This window comes from Microplitis mediator, chromosome 5 (assembly GCF_029852145.1).
Source record: "Microplitis mediator isolate UGA2020A chromosome 5, iyMicMedi2.1, whole genome shotgun sequence".
Taxonomy (NCBI): domain Eukaryota; kingdom Metazoa; phylum Arthropoda; class Insecta; order Hymenoptera; family Braconidae; genus Microplitis; species Microplitis mediator.
This window is the reverse complement of record NC_079973.1, coordinates 21,067,725-21,092,366: the sequence shown is the minus strand read 5'-3', so window position 1 is coordinate 21,092,366 and position 24,642 is coordinate 21,067,725. Positions and strand designations below refer to the sequence as shown.

The 24,642-nt window shown below is 27.6% G+C and overlaps 1 protein-coding gene across 3 annotated transcripts in view; it reads left to right on the top strand.

Moving 5' to 3' along the window:
• The window catches only part of LOC130667871 (neo-calmodulin-like), a 92,334-nt gene that overhangs the window by 24,241 nt on the left and 43,451 nt on the right, over positions 1–24,642 (top strand). Inside the window, exons 1-2 of one of the 3 annotated variants that reach the window (XM_057469762.1) lie at positions 4,008–4,138; positions 17,760–18,649. The exons of 1 other annotated variant lie outside the window; for it this stretch is intronic. In XM_057469762.1, the coding sequence (XP_057325745.1) occupies positions 18,563–18,649 (87 nt within the window). In that variant the 5' untranslated portion in view covers positions 4,008–4,138; positions 17,760–18,562. Of the gene's footprint in view, positions 1–4,007; positions 4,139–17,759; positions 18,650–24,642 lie in introns of those variants that run through there. One more of the 3 variants, XM_057469764.1, reaches the window with a different exon arrangement.

The window sequence follows — 24,642 nt, the reverse complement described above, 5'->3', positions numbered from 1 at the left end:
TTTCGTTTTTTTTTTTTGAATTGTTTTCATCATTAAGAATGTATTTCTTTCTCTTGACAACTATTTTTGGTCTTATGTTACTCGAAAAAAATTTTTTAAAGCGTAAAAAATCGTTCACTCTCGATTACCTTAATTACTAATTTTTATTTAATAAAAAAAAATATAAATTCTGTAATTTTACTTTATTTCAAAAATTTATCAACTAAAAAAAAAAAATTTAATTTTTATAAATTTTTAGTGACCAAATTTGCCTCTTACATAGAGAAACGGCCGAAAAATATGAAAAAATAATTTTTTCGGAAGTTTCGGCTGGTCCATTTTGCCCCAGGTGTCATGCGTAGGGCTAGAAATGTGGAATTATAATAATTTTTTTTTAATTTGACGATAAAAATATGAAAAAATCACTTTTTCAAAATTTAGGGCTTGTCCATTTTGCCCCAAATGTCATGCGTAGGGGTAAAAATGCGCAAACATATCGGATTTATAGTAATTAGTCGAAAAAAAAAAAATTTTTTTTTTGATCAAAATTTCAGGGGGGCCGCTCTGCCCCACCCTCCCCTATATAGTTTTTGTTTTTATGGTTATTTTTGTATTTAGTAATTTTTGTATCCGGTTATTTTTGTATGGAAAATTTTTTTTGTGATATTTTGAGTGGACACCCTGCACACCTATGGATGATTTTCTGCCCTCCGGCCGGAAAGTGGCAACTTTCTGACCGCTGCTCTGAACAAAGTTGCCACTTTCTGGCTCCGTCAAGCAGAAAAATAGTGAACGCACCTTGGACAGTAAAAAAAAAAGCCTCAGATCACATATTTGTCAGCCTCAGCCAACAATTGCGTGTAATCTGAGACTTTTCTTATTTTACTGGTCCAGGTATGTAATATACTATTAATCATTTTTAACTACAGATTATATTATCGGCCAATATTTGAGGTAGTAACACCGAACGGTGTAAAAAAAAAACACTCATGCCCTGTTAAAAGTTCACTGTTTGATATTTCACACCGTCAATTCACTCCGAGCCGACCGTGTAAAGTCATCAGAGACCATTTTCACACTAAAAATTTTTTACAGCTAGATTTTTGTTTTCGTTTTTTATCGTTAGTTTAATAGAGAGTGAAATAAAAAATGAGTAATAGCTATAAAAATAGTTTTTCTAACAAAAAATCAGCGTGGCAGGTGCTCTTCACGGCTTACTCTTGTTGCGATAAGCCCAATAAAGGATATATCGGGCGAAGTGACGCGAGATATTGTCAGTAGACTTCATTGAAAGTGTTGAAGCGTTCGAAACACACTGCTCTTATATACTGCACGGAAAAATACAAATAAAGTAGAAAAAATATATATAATTTATAATAAAAGTATATAGTATAGCATAGAGTAAAATAAATGACTTTTTACGGTGTCATAGTTGCATCTTATTTTCAAGGATGACTGCATCAGTATTTTCAAGGATGAATGCATCAGTATTTTCAATTGGCATTCTGTATTGTTTGAGTGAGAATAATTCAATGTTTATGACAGTCGATAGCCAATGTGATCGGTTACAAGCGACAGATGTCAATAATGTCTACGGGTTCTTACGTTATGAACAACTTTTACAAAGTTTGTTCTATTTACTTTGTTAAAATACTATTTTAATAGCTTTTATATAGTTTTAATATTTATACTGCTCTCTGAAAACGAATTAGTGAAAATCCCGTGACAACCCATACAAAGTCGCCGAGCTCGAAATTTTCCCATAAATCGACTGATGCCTGTTTCACTCAGAAAATTAAGTAATTGTGTTTATTATCCTAAATTTATACCTCCAATCATCTAGAATAATTCGAAAGTTTTTAAATGCAAAGATAGTTAGTGTTATAATTTTTTTTAATAGAGATAATAATATCAGGATGGTAACGGTTATTATCAGGATGGTAAAAATTACCATCAGGATGATAACAGTTACTATCAGGGATTGTAATTAATATTATTACGATCTAGATGATTTATACAATCATCTAGATGATATTCACTACTATCGGATTGATAATAATAATTTTACAATCACTAGATGATAATTCCTATCATTTAATTTTCTGAGTGTAGAGAAATGTTTCTTCAACTTTTATGTGCTAGCGTTATTCCTAGAGACTTCTTTGAATCCTAGAGAAACCGGAGTGAATGCAGAGTGAATTCGGATTGAAAGTGAATCCGGATTCTCTCCCGATATTTTACAGTGTAACTATTATAATTTCTGATGGTAAATGTTACCATCAGAAATTATAAATATAACTATTTAGAATAATAATAGTAATTAACTCTAGTTAACATACATGGTCGTAACAATAATCATCCATATGGTAAACATTACGATCTAGATGATTTATACAATCATCTAGATAGTATTTACTAGTATCGGATTGACAGTAAAAATTTTACCATCACTAGATGATAATTCCTATCATTTAAGTTTCTGAGTGTTTGCAATGATTGGCCAATGAATGGCTAATTATACTGGCCCGTGCATGGTGAATCATTGGCAGCCGACTTTTTGCTTATGAAAACGGTGCACAAGTTTACCGCCGTTCGTTGGCCAACGGTTTGATCGAGTGCTCTTGATACCAAGCTTTGGCCGATGATTGATTGCCACGATTGGCCAATGTTTGCGACTGCCATGCTTGGCATACCGTTATCAACCAATATTTAGCCGATCTTCGGCCGATGCTTGAAAATTGGCAGCCATACACGGCCTAGTAATGGGCCGATTCTTTTTTGTTGTATGGGAATCACTATTTGGCAGTGAATAGTCACTTATTGTTAGTGAAAAGTATACCACTATTTGAATTAGTGACATACTTTTCACTAGTAAACAGTGAATAGTAACTATTTTCACTGTTTCAAATTTAAGAGAGTGATATTAATATTATTTATTTTTTTTATTTTTATTTGTATTTGTGGCGACATTTCTGCTCTGTTTATTTTCAGAGCTTTTTTCAAGTCACTAATTCAAGTATTAAAAGCTCGATCATTAATGAAAAAAATTTAATACTCTTAACAAATTTAACACATTTTTTTAATTCAATAGATAAATTTCGATATTGAAAATGTCATTAATTGTATAGAGAAATTTTTTATGAAACTATAAAAAATATTTTTTTTCTCATGTACTCTTGTATATAAAGTATGGCTGTAAAAATAACGAATAGCTTTGAAAAAGAAAAAGAAAAGTTTAATTACAAAAAAAAGCAACATTCTGAAGAATCCAACGTAAAATGAAGTGTTAAAAAAGTAGTAAAGGCCGAGTGAAAAGATATTTAAACACTACTTTACTACTCTTATAAAATAGTAAGCGCAGAAAAAATTGATAAAAGTAAAGCCAAGATCAATAATCTCGCACTAAAAACTTTAATTTTCATGTCTAATTTATTTTATTCTCTTATTTATTAAATTAAATGTCTCAAAAAATTAAATTTAACTGCATTAATATTTTTTTTCCTTTTCTTATACTAATTCTTATCGTTTCCTTCGTCAAAGCTAAATCATATCTACAATTTAATGATAGTCTGAATATTCATAAGCGTGTGCATATTCATGAGCTAAATATTATCTCGATCAATGTAGATCGAGCTATTTTTTAATTTTAAATTAATTAACACTAAATACTTTTTACTACTCAATTATTATGTTCATTAAGTCTCAATCTACAGTAATTAGTGTGAGTAAATTTTTCAATATTTATAAGTTCTGCAGTAGTTAAAAATAAAAATAAAAATAAAACATACATTATTAGTGTTCTGCTAGTATTACTTTGCTCTAACTCGTACGATTAGAAAAGATCTACAGTGACACCAATGTACATTAGGTTAATGGGAGTTCGCGTTTATATATATATATATATATATATATATATATATATATATATATATATATATATATATATATATATATATATATATATACACACATACATATATAAACAAATATCAGGATGAAAACTTGTCGCAAATAAAACAAGGCGGTGACGGAACTTACGAAGGATGCACGAACCTGCGCAGTAACGTAACTGTTCGGGGGTTGCAATGAGTACATCTGCAAGGGGCGCGTGTTGTTACTGGGGGTATCAGTCACGGCTCATCTGCCTACCAACAACCACGTAAGTTCGTAAATATGTTCGTCTTACGTTAATTACTCGTGATTAAACACACTTATATTAATTATTATACATAAGCTTCGTTAAATAATAATTTATAAAATAATAATAATAGTAATAAATAAAGTTTTTAATTGATTCAATTGACCGCGATGTCCGACTATGTTAAAGTTACTTCACTTCATAAAAATAAATTATCGAAATAGTGAATATCAGTTAGATATTTTGTGAAAATGGCGGTTATTCCATGGATTCAATGCATGCCATTATTTTTATTGATAACTAGACATCTGAGTGTTTATATAATATGATGAATTTTATTCATTTTTATAAATTTTCATTCATGATTTCGCTGTAGTGTCTTTTTATTTTTTTCGAAAATTTTTAACGCGACTTTGATTCCTTTTTTTTATTTCTTAATTTGCGGAATTTAATTGTATTAATTAATTACTATCTTTATATATTTATTATTATTGTTATAACGTGCTATGAGGTTACGTATACTTTATTGATAGTTTAGGCTTCGTTTTAAGGCGGCTATAGCAAATGTCAATGTTTAAATACACGTGTGGTACACGCGGTGTGTACAGAAGTGTCGAGATACGGTTTAATTAATAATTGCTTTTTTTTAAAATTTTTTTTCTAATTAGTAGACGAAAATTTATAAATATCTAACGAGGTCTGAACGAAGTGTATGAAAAAAAAATTTAACTTTGAAACTAAGTTAAAAATTAATGAATTTTTTTGAGAGATTAATTAAAAAGTAGATTTAATAGTTAAAGTTGTTTAAATATTTTATTTATGTACTGAATGTTAAAAATAAATTATTTAAGGCTCGTAATATTTTTCCTCATGTAATGGTGTTTTCATTTTATTTAAATAAAATTATCACTTTGACATTAAAAATAAGAATGGAAATATTTTAATCGTAAGTTAAAATTTGTGGTTGATAAAAGTTGTAAAGCTCAATGAAAAGGGACTTGCGCGCAAATGGAAGGAATTATATATTTTTTTTTTTTTTTTTTTTTCAATTAATTATTTATTTGTTTGAAAGTCATTTTAAAAAAATACCCACAATATCTATATTAATATTTCTTCATCAGTAGAAATATTGATTAATAAATATAGCTATAAGTTTATAAAAAGTAGTTTTATCGATATTAAATTTTTTATAATATAGAAGATTAATAAAAATGTATAAATGCATTTGAAGTATTCATTAAAAATGATATTGACATTGACATAAATTCAATATTCATAAAAAACTAACTACTTTAATTGAGTTACACTTCATCTCAAATGGAAATCGAAAATTTTATTAAAGCGAATTTTTGACAATCGTCAACCCAAAAATATTAATTTAGATGATTAATGATTCTAAATAAATATTTATTAATTCAATGTGTGCATGTTAATTAATGACCATTAATTGAGTCATTAAAATTGATAAATCACTTTGCATTTACATCCGTAACCACAGTTGTAATTGCTATTAGTTACAAGGCTGTGCGACACTAAGCATTAATGTCATTTTGTGTAATCGCTATAATATCTGACGTTAATACATATTCGTGTCATCGAATTTGCTTACCCCTACATTATGTTATATTATATTTACATATGTACTCCTATTATTTATTATAATTACACATCTTTATGAATGGCTATAGTTTATTTTTAATATTTAAAAAAAAAAAAAGTCTAAAGCTGAGCATTGAATAAAAATACTTAATTATACAGTTATAAACATAGAAAAGAAAAATAAATAACTCTATCTAGCTATGAGTTTTAAAGTAACAAACAGTTTACGTTTGTTAGAGTTGCGTGTCAAGGAAAATAAACTTGATAAGTAATGATTTTAGTATTGATTATTTAAGATTTACTGTGTAATTATATATTATAATCACTCAGATAGACTATATGGTTCACCTTTGGTGTCTTATTATTGTTATCGTTCGTGGTTTCGTTTTATTTAAAGCCGCGAACTTCAATTAACGTTATCTTGTATAGTAAAAAAATATTTATAGAAGTATTTGTTTTTTTATTCAAGCAATTCTTGCTAATGACTATCACTCGTCTGATAAAATTGTTTAATCAGTGTCGAGCTTTAACCTGAATAAGACTGTTGTTTTTATACAATCGATTAAGTGATTACGTTTCCACATTCACGATTTCCGGGTTTCCTTTTTTTAGTCTATTTTTAATAAACAGGTGCTTGGTTGCGTGTTTTCACTTCTTTTTTTTTCTCGTATAAAACTATACTTTAATAAATTAAATTAAAACTGAATGTTTTTGCAGGTAGGAAATAATTTTTGTGTGAAAAAAAAATGGTGTAGGTCAGAGCTGTTGAATAATTATTACACTTTACAAAAGAATTTCTATACTGAAAAAACATAAAGTTGTAAATATATGTGATTTATGCACATTGTTACGTTATCATTTTCATCATTTGGTTCATGTGAAATTCATAAATTCCGGTACTTTATTTTTCTAGATAACCGAGCTCTACTATGAGAACAATAATATTTTTATTTTATACTTTTATTAATTTCATATTTTAATTAAACATATTGCACCATAAATAATTTTTATTTTTAAAATATCTTTCAAAAAATTTATTTTTAGATTTTTTTATCTCAATTATTATTAAAATGTTATTGTATAGAAAAATGTTTCGCAATTAAATTTTTAAAATAAAAATAATTTATTAATCCACTGAGGTAACAAATATAACTGGGGACAAGATTTTTGCCTTAATTTTGAAATAAATGGTTCAAATGTTTGATATTTCGGCGAAAATATTGGTCATGAGAAAAGTTTTTAAACAAAAGTTGTAGGAAATTTAATTTTCGAAAAAAAATGTCTCTTATGATTTTTTTATACGATCAATATTCTCACCGTAATTTTAAAATTAAGATTCAAAATGAATGATCCAAAATTTTGTTAATTATGAAAATCTTAATTTTGAAATTGCGGCTTTCTTATTAATCTCAAGCAAAAATGGTAAGAGACATTGTTTTTATAAAATTGAATTTTGAACAACTTTTTATTTCAAAAATTTTTCTATACGACCAATATTTTTGTCGTTATACCAAAAATTTGACATCATTAATTATTAATTGTCATATTTTTTAATTAATGAAAAAATCCTGGGCTTAAAAATACCAAATCTAAATAGAAAAAATTGAAATAAATCTACTAAACGAAATGGAAAAAAATATATATATGAAGTATTTACAACATCATACATAAAAAAGTAATATATTTTTCTGTTTGTTCAAAGTATAAGGTATAAATTCAAAATTTAAATCTAGATATCAATAATAGAGTTGTATTGTCAAAAGATTTAGACAAACAGAATGTGGAGTATGCAAATAAACGTGAAAAAATTAAAAAAAAAAAACACGAGTTGATAACAGCATGGTTACTTTGACCTCTGCTGTCGGCAGTTCAATATCGTAAGTGGGACATGAACCTAGTAGATACCCAGGGCTTTACACAAATGTTCAATACAACCGCGTTCGCTCACCCTCGCGCTAAACCTCTTCAGTAAATACTCTGTGACATATAACCGTAAGAGATACGTGATTTCTCTCTTGAGTTTTTCATTCCTCATCTAATTTCTCATCCTCATCTTCATCTGCCGCTCTATCGCGAATTTAAGTTGTTTTTTTTCTGTTTTAAAATCTTCTCAAGCGATGTCGGAAGAGATGCTGTCCTAATTCCTATTTTCCGGCGTTTCGCTCGGATGAAAATTCTCGGCAGGATAAGGAAGTCTGCTCTCGGTGCAGTGAGATGCGGCGGAAACGGTTCCGCGGTTCACTATATCAATATAATTCACTTCTAATATCCATATATTATCTTTCGTACCTTGACATAACGCTCTTGAGATATGTCATAATCATAATGATAATAAATATATTAGAGTGCACATGTTTGTTTCATGAAAAATCCCATTGCATTGTTTGAAATGCTACTCAGAGAAAAATGCGATCACTTAGTCATAGAATATTTTTACCTTAATTTGAAATAAAAAAAGAAAGTTAGCCCTTAATTTTTATCATTAATTGAAATTTTTTAATATTAATTTTAAAAATGTATGAACTTTAGTTATAAAATTTTTAATTTGGGATTCATGCCATTTTTTTTTTCATCTACTAATTATCATAATTAATATGATAATAATAATAATAACTATTATTATTATTATTATTATAAAGTACCACTAATAGAAAATGAAATACGTGATTAAAATAGTCTCATTAGTACCATTAATCTAAATGACATTTGTCGAGTGTCAGCAGATAAATAACGCGAAATCCGTAAATTTAATGCCTACGCTCAGCCGATTGAATTAGAAATAGTGATAAATTTGATAATTATACTATATTAAGAGCATGTTCAAATGCAACCAAATGGAAAGGATAGATTACTGTGTAGATTTAAAACATACATTTCATAAATACATCGTTATAAATTAAATCAAATATATATACATACATACATTAACATATATACATTCATAATTACCAAAGGATTAGCAAAATTTTTGGCAGAATTCCAAATTCTTGCTCTTTCATATTCAACGCTCCCGCGGTAGTAGTTTTCTAAATTACTTAAAATGTTACCTCAACTAGTTCAAGTAGCTTTCAGTGGTTTTTTTATAATCCAAAATTGTTTCATATAAATTATTGCATGAATTAATTTATCATTCATATGTAATGCATTTTAACTATTACATTCATTAATTATTTTAACGTTTTTACATTTTACACAGAAAAAAGAAGATTTCTTGCCCCAAGAAAATGTCTCAAGAAATTATTTGCATTATAAATCCAAAACAAAAATATTCTTGGGCCAAGAATTTTTATGATACTGAAGTTAGCTGACGTTCAATAATTCTTTGATTTTTTAAAAACAATAAATTACAAAAAAAAATATTTACACGGAAAAAACAGAATATTGAAAATAATAAATAATAGTAGAAAGTGGAATCTGTTATCAATAATTAGTACTATTATGTACTTGATGCAAAGTAGTTTACTAATTTTTGTAGATTCCTAAAAACTACTATCAATTATTTCAAAAAGTAAGCAAATATGATTACTTTTAGGTATAATACGTGACTTGTTAGTGAAAATTAATTAATTTATGGCATACATCTATTAAAAAGTAATGATTGGTCAAATTAAGAATTGGTATCTTAGATACTGATTTTTCCAGCTGAAAATTGCAAAAGTTACTAACTTTTATTTTATAAATTCGATATCACCGATCAATTATTAGCTTAAAATATCATTTATTCATCATAATAAATTAATTTATTTTATACATATATCAAATAAGTGGTAAATAATGAAATGAAAAATTAGAATATTAGATCTTTATATATTAATATGTACGTTTACTAATTTTTCGGTTCCTCATTTTTTAAATTTTTCTATGTTCATTTGAATAGTAATAACTGTAGATACCAATTTATCGATTCTTTTTCATATTAATTTCAATATACGAAATTACAAATTTTGATTTTCGATGTGTATCAAATTTTAATATAAATAATAGCCATTTTGTAATATATATAATGATCCTGGTTTGATATTAGTATCGAATATACCAATTTTCAGTCAAAAATAAACTACAAACTATTAAAATTTTGAGCATCATTTTTTTCCGTGTAAAAAAATGGCACCTCTAGTTTATAGATTTTCTACCTGTGTATATTTTTAGTTTTGTTTTTCTTCAAATTGAATCGTTAAAAAAAAAATCCGAATATTTTTATTCGTCGGTTAACTTCAAGATCATAAATTTTTTTCTAAAAAAATTTTTGTCTTCAATTCACAATGCAAAATATTTCTTGCACCGAGAAATATTTTTTTCTGTGTAGTTGAAATATTATTTTTTTTTTTTTATCAAAATATCAATACATCATTCTGTCGAGATTAATCTCTTCGAAATATGTAATCATTTTTTGAACATGTCGTTAAAAAATCAACACTTGTGATTCATTTTCCCAAGTGAGTAAGGTGTGATAATGATCGCACATCATTTCCTACTCACTACTATTTTCTTTTTTCTCTCCCCTTTTTTACGAGCTTTTATTCATTTTTTATTACTTTTGTGTGGTAGTACTTTGATATATGTGAAAACGATTATCGACCATTCGACAGATACGGGTGAATGTGCACACACTAGAACATTCAATCAATCACGATTATCAACTTTTTTTTTTAATTGAAAAAAAATTTTATTATAAAATTTACTTCCTATTAAAAAAATTTGATTATCTATTTTGAATAATAATTTCTTTATCTAAAAATTTAATCTAAAAATACGGGAAGTAAAAAAAGGAAAGAAAGAAAAAAGCTCGACGGACAATGAACGTATTCGTTGAATTCGTCAATATAAAATGAGATTTTTTTATTGAAAAAATTGAATTTTAATGACATTCACTGACATAATCAGGATGCATGAAAGATCAGAAATTTTTTTTACGTCAAAAGCTTTGGTAGATCAAGAAAAAAGTAGGAAAAAAAAATAAGCTGAAAAAGAGAAAAGAAAATCCGGCGGAAGCCAAAACCAGCCAAAGCCAGCCCGTCGGTGTATGGAAACTAAACTTACGGAGAATGGAAAATGTGAATTGGTAGGACGTGAATAGGATGAAAGTTGTAGTAATCGTGATGATGGTGGTAGTGCTGCTGATAGTAGTAGTAGAAGTTGTTGTTATAGATATACCGGTGGAAGAGAAGAGAAATTGAAGAGAATAGAGAATAGAGAAATAGAACGTTCTCATGCTGCCGTAGCTGCTGGGTGCTCTGGCTGCTTGAAACTGTTGGGTGCGGCGTAGGAGTGATCAATACTCCCCCTGTGCACTTCCCGCATTGCCATGAGAGTATACCAAAGATAAAACGATTCGCGAATTTTGGAAATATTTGAACGAAATTGCATGATCAAGTAGTTACATCAGGGTCTTCCAAGTTTTAGTTTTATTTTTTTTTTATTCTCTCCAAACGCTGTTCAAATATTTTTTTTTAATTAAACCGTTTTTTTCTTCTGAAGTTAACATGCAAAGTGATTCAATGTTGTAATAATTAAATAGCTCAATAAATAATCAGCACGATAAATCAATAACTTCACTGTAAAAAATAAGCGGAGTAAATCCGGAGTGAATGCGAACCCGTGTAAAAAAAATTCGTTCCAAAGAGATTCCAAAAAAGTTCTGCATGTGGAACTTCTAAAAATGAGACAAATTAGAACTTCGAATGGAACTTTTATGGAACATTAGTAATTTTGATGGTAAAAAAAAGGTTTTATGAGCAAATTTAGAGTCAAAAAAGGACGTTTTTGGAATTTTATGTAGACATTCTAAAAAAGTTCCAGAATCACCTCTTTTGACTTTTTTATGGACTAAAAAAGGCATTCCGAAACATTCCAAAATCACTACTTTTGCATCTTTTGCAGACTTAAGACGTTCTAGAAACATGCCAAAATAGTTCAAAAATCACTACTTTTGAATTTATTATAGAACAAAAAAAACGTCCATAAAAAATTCCAAAAAAGTTCCAAGAACGTCCTTTTTTCACTCGAAATTCGCTTCTAAAAACTTTTTTTTTACCATCAAAGTTACTAACGTTCCAAAAAAGTTCCATTCGAAGTTCTAATCTGTCTCATTTTTGGAAGTTCCACATGCGAAACTTTTTTGGAATCTTTTTGGAACGAATTTCTTTACACGGGAAGCGGATGACTGTTTTTTTATTTAATCTCCTCGGAATGAAATTCACTCCGAAGGGGAGTTTATTTTAATATTGAAAACTCGCATTGGAGTGGAATTTACTTCTAAAAGATGTTTATTTTAATACTGAAACCCCGAATTGTAGTGAATGTAGATTGGAATAAAATCCAGATCACTCCGAAATTACTCAGCTGAAAAAGCAAACTATTTACTCCGCATGCAGTGATTTTTTTTTAAACTCCGAAACTCCGAGTGGCGGTGCGAATTCGGATTTAAATAAAGTCCGTTATCACTTCCAATTTTTTGTACCACTGTTATTTAGAAAAAAAAAAGTAAATGAACGAATAAAAATAAAAATATCAATTATTTGTTATTTTTTTTTTTAAACATTAACTTTTCCAACTGTCAACAATAGAAAACACGTTGCTATAAATAAACAAAAATATTTGTTTCCATACTCTATTGTAAATATTTACATTTGTTACAATATTTGTTTGTCTTTATTTTTATTTAGATTTTTGTTAAGTTGCTTTTGTTTTTATTTTATTAACATAAGCATCAGTAGGTTTAAACAAAACTAAAAACTCGACAATATGTTGTTGAGAAACTCGAGTGTTAGTATAATGGATAACGCCGTTATTACACTTACTGTATTTAAACGTCATACAGAAAGGATATTCATGTTCAGTACAGCTTTCAATGACGAGCTACTCTTATAATGTCGAGATGAAAATTTCCTTTGTCTTTATACTCACCATTATAAGACTAACTTTTGTTAAACATAAATATTTTTGATATCACGATTACTATAAATGCAACATTTCTTTTCATTTAAATATATATATATACATATATGTATATATGGTTTTTCAATAATTTTTTTTAAAAGCGTTTTATTTCAATACATTCATATTTTGTAGCAGAATCACCTATTATTCTTTTTACTCACATCTTCTTGTCATTTTAACAATGTTGGGTTTATAAATTGGTTTCATTTTCATCTGATGCCAATATATTTTTTAAATGTATATATATTGAGCAATATATCATTTTATATTTTAATGAATTTTATTTTTTCCAATAACGATAAAAAAATATTTTATTAACTTGTTATTTTTTAAAATTCGAGTAACGAAAATAAAAACATAGTCAATAAAATATTTTTTAGTAATATAGTTATAAATATAATACCTTACTTTACTAGAACAGAAATATATACACATATATTGAGCTAATGGGTTTAGTTTCTTGCAGAATCAGCAAAATACATTAGATAGGATATTAATATTACGAAAGCGTTACATTATTTTGTGTTGTTCATTTAAAGGCTGATCCATCTACTTTTAATAGCAAATCCATGTTTAGTCCATTACATCAAACGCTGAACTATTAAAGTGATTTATTTTATCACTTAATCTTTAGTCATAAATTATAAGCAATGAACAAATAGCATGAAAACGTTCCCTCAAAGCAACAAAATCAAATCAAATAGAAAAAGGAACCCGTGTTTCAAACAGCGCGTTATCAAAGTGTCAATTTACAAACATTAAAGTGATATATATGTGCATATACATATATAGATAGGTATTTGAACGACTGACATAAATATTTTCGATTTGGTGATGCGTGGCCGGTAACTTTGACTACTCCAATATAACTCGGACGGTGAATCACATTCGTGATGATTACTACCTAATGGTTTCCCTCTGTACATTTCATTAAATCGTATTAATGCGCTCAAACGTACCGCTGAATCTATCAGGATTTAGTTGCATGCTCATTATACAGTACAACAAATAATTATTAAAACTGATTGATTTTCGATTTAATTTAAATTCAAATAAAATGGCTGTCCTCTTTCAAGTTTTATTTCTCAATAAATTTATGGCCATATAAATTAATTTTATTTCTTAGAGTGTAAAAAAAAGAAGAAAAAAATTATTACGAGAATAATAAATATCAGAATTTAAAAGCTGATATTTCAAAAAAATAAAATTAAAAAATTTGTCAGAATGTAAAATATATTACGGTACCTAACTCAAGCCTTGAACAAATTCCGAGGATATTGTAGAGGTTGTGAGAGCAGTAGGTGCTTTTCTGTTCTATATACCCCTTTTTCTAATGTACGGTTCCATAAAATTCAAAAGACATACATTTTTTTTTGACAACCATTGCAAGTACTTTATATAACAAACTTGAAAGATTTAGCTTAATTAGCATTCTTTTTATGATACACCATCCAGACGAAAACAATGATTAGCCATATTTTCATTACTGACAGCAAGACACCGCGACAAAAGAGTGTAATCGGAAAAAAGTTGAAATAAAACTCTTCTAATTACTTTTTCTGACTTGGCTTTGTACCTTTTTTCTTCTTTGTTCATACGACAGATATCTCAGTTCAAAAGTTGCCATACAGAGCACAGAACTAACAGAAATAGGCGTGGTTCTGTTTTTCATACTCGACCGTCGATTTCACCTTTTTCATAAAACACTCCTCTAAAACTTGATTAAAGTTTCTTTGATCATATTTGGCTTTAAAAAATTATGGTCTTTGTATCGCAATATTTAACTTCTTCAAAAGTAATATCAAAGAAGTGAAATGAAATATAAAGGCATCAAAGACGTATTAAAAAGTTTCTTAGAAATAAATTTTATGGTAAATGATCAAAATTATTCATTCTAATAACGCGGAATTTTTTCAAATTTTATTCAAGTTATGAAAAAAATTATTTTACTTTGAATTGTTATTCAATTTTTTTTTTTCAAAATAAGACACAAAGATAATGCATTCATCATACACTGTGAAAAATTCGCGGAGTGAATACGGATTAAATCTGGAGTGAATGCGGAGTGAATGAGTTTTTAATTATTCACTGTCTTCGAAGTGAAATTCATTCCGGAAGAGAGTTTTCGCAGAGTAGATAATTTTTTATTAATTTAATCCCTCCGGAGTGAAATTCACTCCAGAGAGGTGTTTAGAAAATATTGTTAATAAAAAATAACTCCACTAACAGGGGTTATGAGATATTTTCGGCTGGGTTTTTTTCGGAAATCAAATCTCTCTATACAAAACACAGAGCGCACTTTGATGCATTACTGTCTAATCTAGCGAAGTGCGCTTTAATTGTTTCATAATATTCGTTTGTTTAAGAGAAAAACTCGGCCAAAGTTTACATTTACTGCACAAGTGCAACAAAGATAGTACCGTTCGTGGACTTGAGTGTAATAGAGAGAAAAGTGCGAACCCCTGCTAAATAAAATCGAAGGAAAAACTCGCGTATTACATTACTGATCAGCTTATACGCACACACACAAGCACACATATTCGGACACACACACGCACTTGCACACATTCGCACAAACACGCTCTCGCACACACACACACTTGCACGCGCGCTCGCGCACACTGTTTAACAGAACTATAAATTAATATAAATTAATTTAAATGTTAAAACTCCGGACCGGAGTGAATTGGGAGTGAAATAAAATCCGCATCACTCCAAAATCACTCCTCTAAAAAAACTCCTAATTCACTCCGCATGCGGAGTGATTTGTTTTTAAAACTCCGGAACTCCGAGTGGCGGAGTGAATTCGGATTTAAATTAAATCCGGATTCACTCCCGATTTTTTAAAGTGTATCTAGATTTATTAGTCACATTTATTAACGATATAATAAAATATATTTTGTACCGAAAATTCAAACAAAATGTCAATGAATGGGCTACTCTAAAATTTAGGGATAAAAGTTTGAGAAAAAATTTCAATTATTTAGCTATGGAAATTTAAAAGTAACGTTCAATTGATTAAAATATGTAAATAAGATAAATTAGCATTATTTCTCTAAAATAATACAATTTAAACGTTCTTTAACTTCTTAAAACACTTTCCTATAGTTTGACTCTGCAAAAGTGTTATTTCGACTCCACAAGCAGAAAATTCAAATCAAACACCCAAAACCTTAACGGAATACTTGGCTTGCATGCAGCGCCATTCAAATTATTCATCAATTTCAATAATAAAATGCTGACCGGAAAAGTTAAAAAATTTTTAGTCATTATTATTATTATTACAACTAAGAAACTATCGAAAATCAAGTTAACATGTCCACAAGGATTGGAGACATACCTAGTTACCTTAGTCTGTAGATTATTGCTTAAGTTTTGTAATTAACGTTCATACTGACTTTTATTAGAGAAAAGTAAACCAAGTTCTATTAAAAACAACTGTAATTTTATAAAATACTCAAGAACATTGTTTTAATTATTTTACAAGACTAAAATTCAATTTAATGAATTTTATAATATAAAAAAAAAATAACAGTCTCTTTTCCGTGTAAAGAAAAGTCGCTGAAAATGCGGTGACTATTCTAAGCTTAAAAATGTGACACAATGACGATTTTCTTTTAAACGATTTTTAAACTTCTGAAAATAAAAAGAAGAAAACAATTGACTCGATACTAGAAATGAACGTTTTTGGATTATTTTAAACTTTTTTTGACTCTATTAAAAGTAACAAATTTTATCATTTCTTTCCAGTGCAAAATAAGGTCAGAAAAGTTGATTTTGAATTATTTCTAAACTTTTTTTTTTGCATATCAATTTTTCCTTTGAATTTCCAAGAGTTTGAAAAACTTTAAAAAAAAGTTCATCGCTGTGTCACGTTTTGAAGTTTGTAATAGAAAACTCTTTTTCAATTTTTCAACAATTTTTTTCACAAGTAGTTGTAATAAAAACTAATTATTTAAATAATAAATAAAATAAACTAAACGCATTAAACTCGACCCATTTCTGCTTAGCACTCGTAAACTTTACGTGCACAATATACATGTGTAAATTTTTCCATTGCGTGACTTTTGTTATCATTTAAAATCTTTTATCATATTAAAAATTGCACGGAAAAAGAGCATGTGGGTTATTCAGCCGATTATATATTTTATAATATTGTAACATGTACAAAAGCGACAGGTCATAGATGCTATCGGTTCTCGAGTGTATGTCATAAATTATTTAGGCGTAAGACTTATTGTGGGTATAAAACATAATACTGCTATTACTACTGATACAAACAAAGGCACCGAGCCAACGTAAGTAATTACGATGTGAAAAATTGCATTAGGTGGAGGTTTAACTTTCATTGGTCTTTAATCAAATAGGGTTATCAGTTAAAATGTTTATTACTTTAACTTGTTTTATTGACGTAAAAAAAAAATTAATTAGCAATTAATTTTCTTAATTAAACTGTTAATTAATAAAAAAATTTGAATTTAATTTTCCATTTTAAATATTATAATTATTTTACATAGAAAAAGTGTAAATAGAATTTCTGTTTCATTTTACATTGACATTCATTTCATTTTCTCATTCCTCATTTACATTTAAAATTTACTGCTCACAATTAAAGCGGCACTTTGACTATAGCGAGTGTATTTAACCGAGTTTCAAATTTAAATTAATAATTTATATTAAATAATATTAATAATTATTTCTTTATGTGAGGATGAATAAAAAAAGTTGAAAAAAATTGTGGGTATAGAAGTGAATTTATGTTATGATATAAAAAATTTTTCATGTGTGCTGTGTACTAACAAGTTTATCGTTAAATAATTTCCGTGAGTTGACCGTCGTTTACTCGGCATGAACGTAAGCTATTAAAACTTTTAAACGAGTACCATTAAGGTGAGAGAATGACTAGGGAAAATTAACTCATGTTTATGACAGCCACGAAAAATTTTTGTGGATACGTTTTTATGAAACATAAATTTTTTTACAAACAATTTGGTTAGTAAATTCATAAAAAAAATAATAATAAATGAAAACACCATTGCGAGGATAAAGTTTACATTAAAGATAAAATTATAATAATAGAAAAAAACTAAAATTACTATTTTAGATCCATGGCAACATTCCAATAGTGATCAATTGTAGCTCAATAACCCAATCAGCCATATAAGGATGCAGATTAAAAAAATTCAACAATCACCATTAATGTAGTTGTGTTATAATCAAAAATATTTATCGCGGCGTTTTTAAAAAAAAGTTTAATATTTAAAAATAATAATTTATTGGTAAAGAAATAAATTAGTGACAAATGTTTCCAGTGAGCGAAAAACAAAATAAAAAAATATTTATCAAAAAATTGTATAACTCCGGCCAATTTACAACGGTCAATCCAATTAATTTGAATAGTACTAATAATTGTATTAATAATATTAATAACGTGGAATTGAAATTTGAAATAATTTTAATGAGTAAATTCTATCAAACAATGCTTAGTTATCTCGCTGATATTCCTTGCGTAAGAAAATGCGTATAATATTTGTATAGGTATTAGAGGTATCATTAGTGTTCAATTTAAATAATCACACGGTTTGTCTATAACAGCGCAACCTCATTCTAAATTAACGAATCATAATCATATTTAATAATTACTAAAGTGATAATAATATTCAATTGTTGATGTGTTAACGAATTAAATATAATTACACGTATGAATATTTGTCGATAATTATAAATAATAGCAATATCATTAAATTTGTAGTTATTGTTTTTAATGATTTGTTGGTTTTAAGAATTTGATCATTTTTAAGCGACGGTTTGAAAATTTAATTGTTATTGAGACGGTTTGTCAGTTAATTTTATAAATTTATTTGGTAATTAAATATCGGAGCAAGTGTTTGATAAAATAAAAGCAAGATGGCTTTCGCCGCGGCACGTATGATCCTCAAAGACAAACGACGAAAAGCAAGCAAAGAAGATTTTGCACCCAGAGCTAGGAGCAAGGTAATGTGTTAATAAAATAATGAATAATCATTAGTTGATATCATATGAAAATAATTTTTTTTTATTTTTATGGATATGAATATAAATACACTGTAAAAAAAACCGGGGTAAGTCCAGGCGGTGGAAGTGTTAAGTTTCAACACCGAAAGTGGTGTTAAAATAACACCACTACCGGTGTAAATATTCTTTATTAGTGTTAAAAAAATTCCCGGTGTTAATATATTTTATTTTGTGAATATTTTTACTTAATCGATCACGACAATTAACACAGTGTTTTTATTAATTAATAGGGACAAGATTTTTGCCTTATTTTTGAAATGAGTAGTTCAAATTTTTGATAGTACGGCGAAAATATTGGTCTTATCAAAAAAATTTTCGAACAAAAGTTGTAGGAAATTTAATTTTATCAAAAAAATGTCTCTTATGATTTTTTTATTCGATCAATATTTTAACCGTAATTCAAAAGTTAAGATTCATAATGAATGATTCAAAATATGATTAATTATGAAAATCTCAATTTTGAAATTACGGCTTTCTTATTAGTCCTAAGAAAAAATTATAAGAATAATTTTTTTTAGAAAATTCAATTTCCTACAACTTTTGTTTGAAAAATTTTTGAATGAGACCAATATTTTCCCCGTAATATAAAAAAATTTCACACCACTAAGTATTATAATACTTAAAATTAATTAATTATTTTTAAATTAACGCAAAAATCTTGGCCCTATTAATTAATTAAATTATTGGTGATTAAAATGGTGAGCGTAAAATTGTGTAACTTTTAAGAAATTACATATAACATAATTAATTATTTAAATAAGTATAAGCCAAATTGAAATTTCCTTCAGACAATATTCATTAAATTTTTATATTTTTTATATGCAATACCTTTTTTTTCTAATTTCTATACATGGAATTTTTTTTACACGGATTTTACACCGGTATTTTACCACCGCCAAATTAAATCACCTACACCGGTGTTATTTCACTTTAACACCGTTTTTTTACAGTGTATTATATGAAAATGTTAAAGACTATTGAGAAAGTTTATATTTTTTAAAAAACAGAAAAAAATTAAATTAAATCTGAATTCGAGTATGTACGACTAAAAAATGGTGTCACCAATTTCAGTTTACTTTTGACGATGAATTTTTTTCCAATCTACGAATGCCAGTCTTGATTGCGATATTGATATCGAAATTGATACAAACTCGATGTGAGTACGTGCAGTTTTGGATGCAGCAAATGATTTTTTTTTTATTTTCGAGAACGTGATCGCGTTAATACATGACATGGTAACTCGCCATCAGTGCTGTCCACATGAGCGCTAGCTAACTCTTGACAAAAAAAGTGAATTTTTCTAATAATTATACAATGGATTTAAAAGTAGTGATCCAAAATTCAGTAAAAGCTTTCAAGCGGATAATTTAATATTCACTGGAAATTTAAATTTTCCATCGTAAATTTATGAATAAAATATGTAGGAAATTAATTTTAAAAGTATGTAAATAATGGAGCTGTTTACACTTTGTTGGTCGTCTGGAATTTTCCACGTTATTGGGTTTAAATATATTTTTTAATAATCATGAAATATTTTAATTTATAAAATTTAAAGCTCACGTAATTGATATTCTGCTATTATAATTATTTTTTTAACAAATCAATAGTCAAATTCTTTAATGAATTGAAAATTCTATACACATATTTAATTGTAATATTCAATTAGTCAGCTAGATATTTTAATTAATAACAAATATTAACTCTCAAATTAAATTAATTAGGATTTAAGTGAATTTTTCAAAAACTAATTATTCAAAAAAAAATAGTTCGTACGGAAATGATATTTGGATCTCGATTATCGACTAAATAACACTTCGATAAATTTTATTTTACACGGTTATTGATTTTAGTAGAAATTGCAATTTCTGAGATCTCAGCCGAGAGTCGTTGAGTTTTTGCCGATGAAAAATGTCATTTTTGATAGCGTTTATCGTGCTTTTCTCGACACAATACTTGAGTGAGTTGAGACTCGAGCCATGAGATCGACAATCGATTCATCGCGAAAAAGTAATCTAAGCTTTGTTGTATCCATTGATGCCTTGTCATTTCTGTTGTCGTTATCAGCCCCATGAGTCTCTTCCCGGACCTTTTGAAAACTTTTGAGCGCTCGAGCTACCGGAAATTCTCTCTATCATACCTTCTATATCCAACCACATATACCACTCGCTCCCTTTCATAAGCCAGCACACAGAAACCGCAATCTGTTTTTCGGTAAAACCTTTTTTTAATTTCATTTATCGATACATTTTGGTCTATTTTTTTATTTATTTTTTTTTTTTTTACTAAATTTAATCCGCTCGAATATAATTTTAAATCTCAATTTCATATCATACTTTTAATTAATTTTAAAGTTTAATTAGTAAAAATTAATTTTCCAACTCTACTCATTTTTTTAGTTATAGATTAAAGTGTTATCATTGAATGGAAAAAAAAAAAAATTAAGTTGAATCAAAAGAAGTAAAAAGAAGTAGAAGTGAACGATAATAAGACGGAAAAAAATGAGATTATAAAAGATTATTCTTTATAAAAATTCTAAATCCTCTATTAGAAAGCTCATAAAAAAAAATCCCGCGGTATTATGAAAAATCAATCGACGACAATGACCAATTTTGTGTAACCGTTAGTTCGAATTCTTTATTTTTTTGTTCAAGCTCTTTTTTTTCATTTGTTCTTTTAACAATCGAAATCTATGCCCAGTCAGTTGTCACATTGTTAGCGATTGAGTTATAGAAAATCGTTAAAGTGTTCCGTGAAAAGTAGTTACAAAAGTAAGAATAATGACTTTTTTCGATTTCTTTCCTTAAATAAATTTTTCTAATCTTTTAATGGACTTAAAATAAAAAATAAATAATGACTAAAGAATTTTCTACTGTAAGTTTTCGAGTAATAAAATTTGATTACACGGCTGAGTTGAAAGTTGTAAGTTCTCACTAAATGAAATTATGGTGAGTTAGCAGTACTCGACTACACACCTCTAACTTTATCAACTCGAGGTGTCAATAATTAGCTTTTATTTCAAACTGGACTGCCCGTATGTCAGTGTATAAGTATACTTATAACTTGGCTTTGTGCTGTTTATCAATTTATCTTGGTCATTGTAACACAACTTTTAAATTAACTATCGTAGCTTTAAATCAAATTTATCAATTTAATTTAATTACTTAAACTATGATTAATTATAAAACTGTCCATTGCTAAACAGAATAAAATATTATCAATAAAAATTTGATTTTTAATATGAGAAGAGCCGGGAAATTTGAATTCTGGTGAATTATTGTTGTAAAATTGTCTCTGAAAATTTCTTCTTCTTACATATTTTTACTCTCGAACTATATTGCAAGTCTTGTTTCCTAATTAAATTAATACACGGAAAAAAGAGCAGTTGAAAAATTACAGTTTCTACAGTGAAAACAGGCCTCGGGGCAAAAATCTTTAAATATTAAAGCTTAAACTGTAATTTTATGGATTTGTTGTAGTAATAAAATGAATACAATTTTAAGTAGCAAATTTTACAGTTCAAAATGTAATTTCAGTTAAATAAATCTTTAATGCATTATTTACTTTTTATTTTGAATTCTTGCTTTATTTAAAAATTAACAGTTGATAGGTGAAACTGTAAAAAATAAGATTTATTGGTTATGTATTTTTTTCTTTCTGAAATAATATCTCTCATTTATTCATAACATAAAAATTACACTGTGAGTTATCAATTGTCGAGAATGATGAATGATCTGAGAAAAATCAAAGCTCACACTGTAATTTTTAAATTCTATATCTTAAGAAGAGTAGAATAGTAATATTAACGATCGAAAATGTAATTTTAACTAATTTTAGGATAAAATTTAAAATTATAAAATCTGTTTACTATAGAGAGCTGGATAATATCGAGTTTGAAACTATAATATTAGTTATGCCTGAGATAAAAATGTAATTTTTACAGTTTCAGAGTCGTAGTGCTTTACTACTATACGAAACTGTAATAAATACAAATATGAGTTCAATTTTTCAACTGCTGTTTTTCCGTGTATGTAAATCGATACAATTTTTAGTTTTTGATTAAAATATAAAGAAATTTTGTTTAATGAATAAATGAATGCACTATTTATACTGCGTTCTAACAACTCTCACATCTTATTAAAAGATAATTCAAGATCCGAGTGTATCCAAACAGTCACTAAGTGAAATTCTATTCCACTTTATTCCACTCTAACAAAATAATCATTGCATTAATGTTATTATTATCAGTATTATTGTGTTCTCATAAAACTTGTTATAAGTTATTATCAATATTATTACTACTATTTAAGCCTTTATCCGTCAAATAATATTTATTTGCATTGAGTTTATTCACGTCATTTCGCATATTCAAGTGAAAATAAAAAAAAAGTAAATCATGACCTAAATAGTCTGTCATCGGATATTGAATAGCAAAATACATATTTGTGGACAGTATTTTAATGAGTTTCACGTCGGGAATAATAAAAGTACAAAACTCATGTGGACAGTTTTTGATAAAATGTAAGGTTAGAGAATAGTGACACAAAATATGCGAATTCTAGTTTCACTCACTCACTGACTGACAGAAATGAAATCGTGTTACATGCAGATTTGTGGAAACAATGGAATAAAAAATATAAAAAATAGTAACAGCTCTCACAAACATATCACGCAAATGAAGGCAGCGCTGATTGCAATGCTGGGAGACAAATAAATTTGGCCTTCGTGTTACATTCCTCGAATTCAGATTACATTTACAATTGATAGACTCGATAGTTTATCATCTTGTTTTATACCATTGTATTGCGCCAGATATTGCCCGATCGTGATTTTATATTTCTAATCAATTTTTATTAAAATATATCCATATATTCATCAATAAATATTCATATAAATTTTTTTGTAGCCAAATATTTAATTTGATCCGATATCAAACTATTTAAAATCAATTTGCATCAACTATTTATTTGCTGTATTAGAGATCAGTTAATGAAATATATACCCCACAATTATAATAATTATTATTATCATCATCATCATCATCACCCTAATTACTATCAATAAAAGAGGCGATAATATATTCACATACAGACTACACTACACTATACTCGACTTTTAAACACATGCTATTTATGTACCTATTAATTATTTTGTGTACTGCTGATAATTACTTCTAATTTAAACCTAATGAATAAAGATAATTCTTTGATTTTTTTTTAATAAAAAGAACGCACGCTTTATTTTGTGTTAGTTTTGAAAAGAGAAAAAAATGAAAAGGTATTTTTGTAAAAAACAGGGCAAGTAAAATAAAATAAATTAACGAGCACTAATTCGATGAGTAGCTAAAACACGTAGTAAAATTGATAAGCTCTCACTAACTATGCTATTAATGTCTTTGTCCACCTATCGACTATACCTCTGTACATCTATTTATTCTTCTTAAGGGGGATAGCCACTGTGAGGATCGAAAAAATAGGTGATTTTCGGGAATTTTTTTGACTGGAATAATAAAGGAATTTGGGGATCGGGTTTTTTTTTTGTTTTATAAAGTATACATTGAAGATAATTCTCCTAAATTTTCATTAAAAAATATCATGTTGTTACAAAGTTATAAGCATTTTTGTGGAGCAACAAAAAAATTTCCCCCACCACGGTGTCATCTCTAACTCAAAAACGGATTATCAAAAACAAAAAAACAAACGGCGTTGTAATCTGTATGCATGTGGTTATCGTTCCACGTAGGGGATTTTGAAAATTTGGATTTGAAAAAAAATGGCGACATATTAAAAATTTTTTCGTTATTTTTTCTCATTTTTTTGGATTCAAACAGCCCTAAAAAATCTTAAAAATCAAAATTTTCAAAATCCCCTACGTGCAACTTTAGCTACTGAATAGACGAATACGAAAAAAAAAAGTTACGAATCGGTTCATATTTA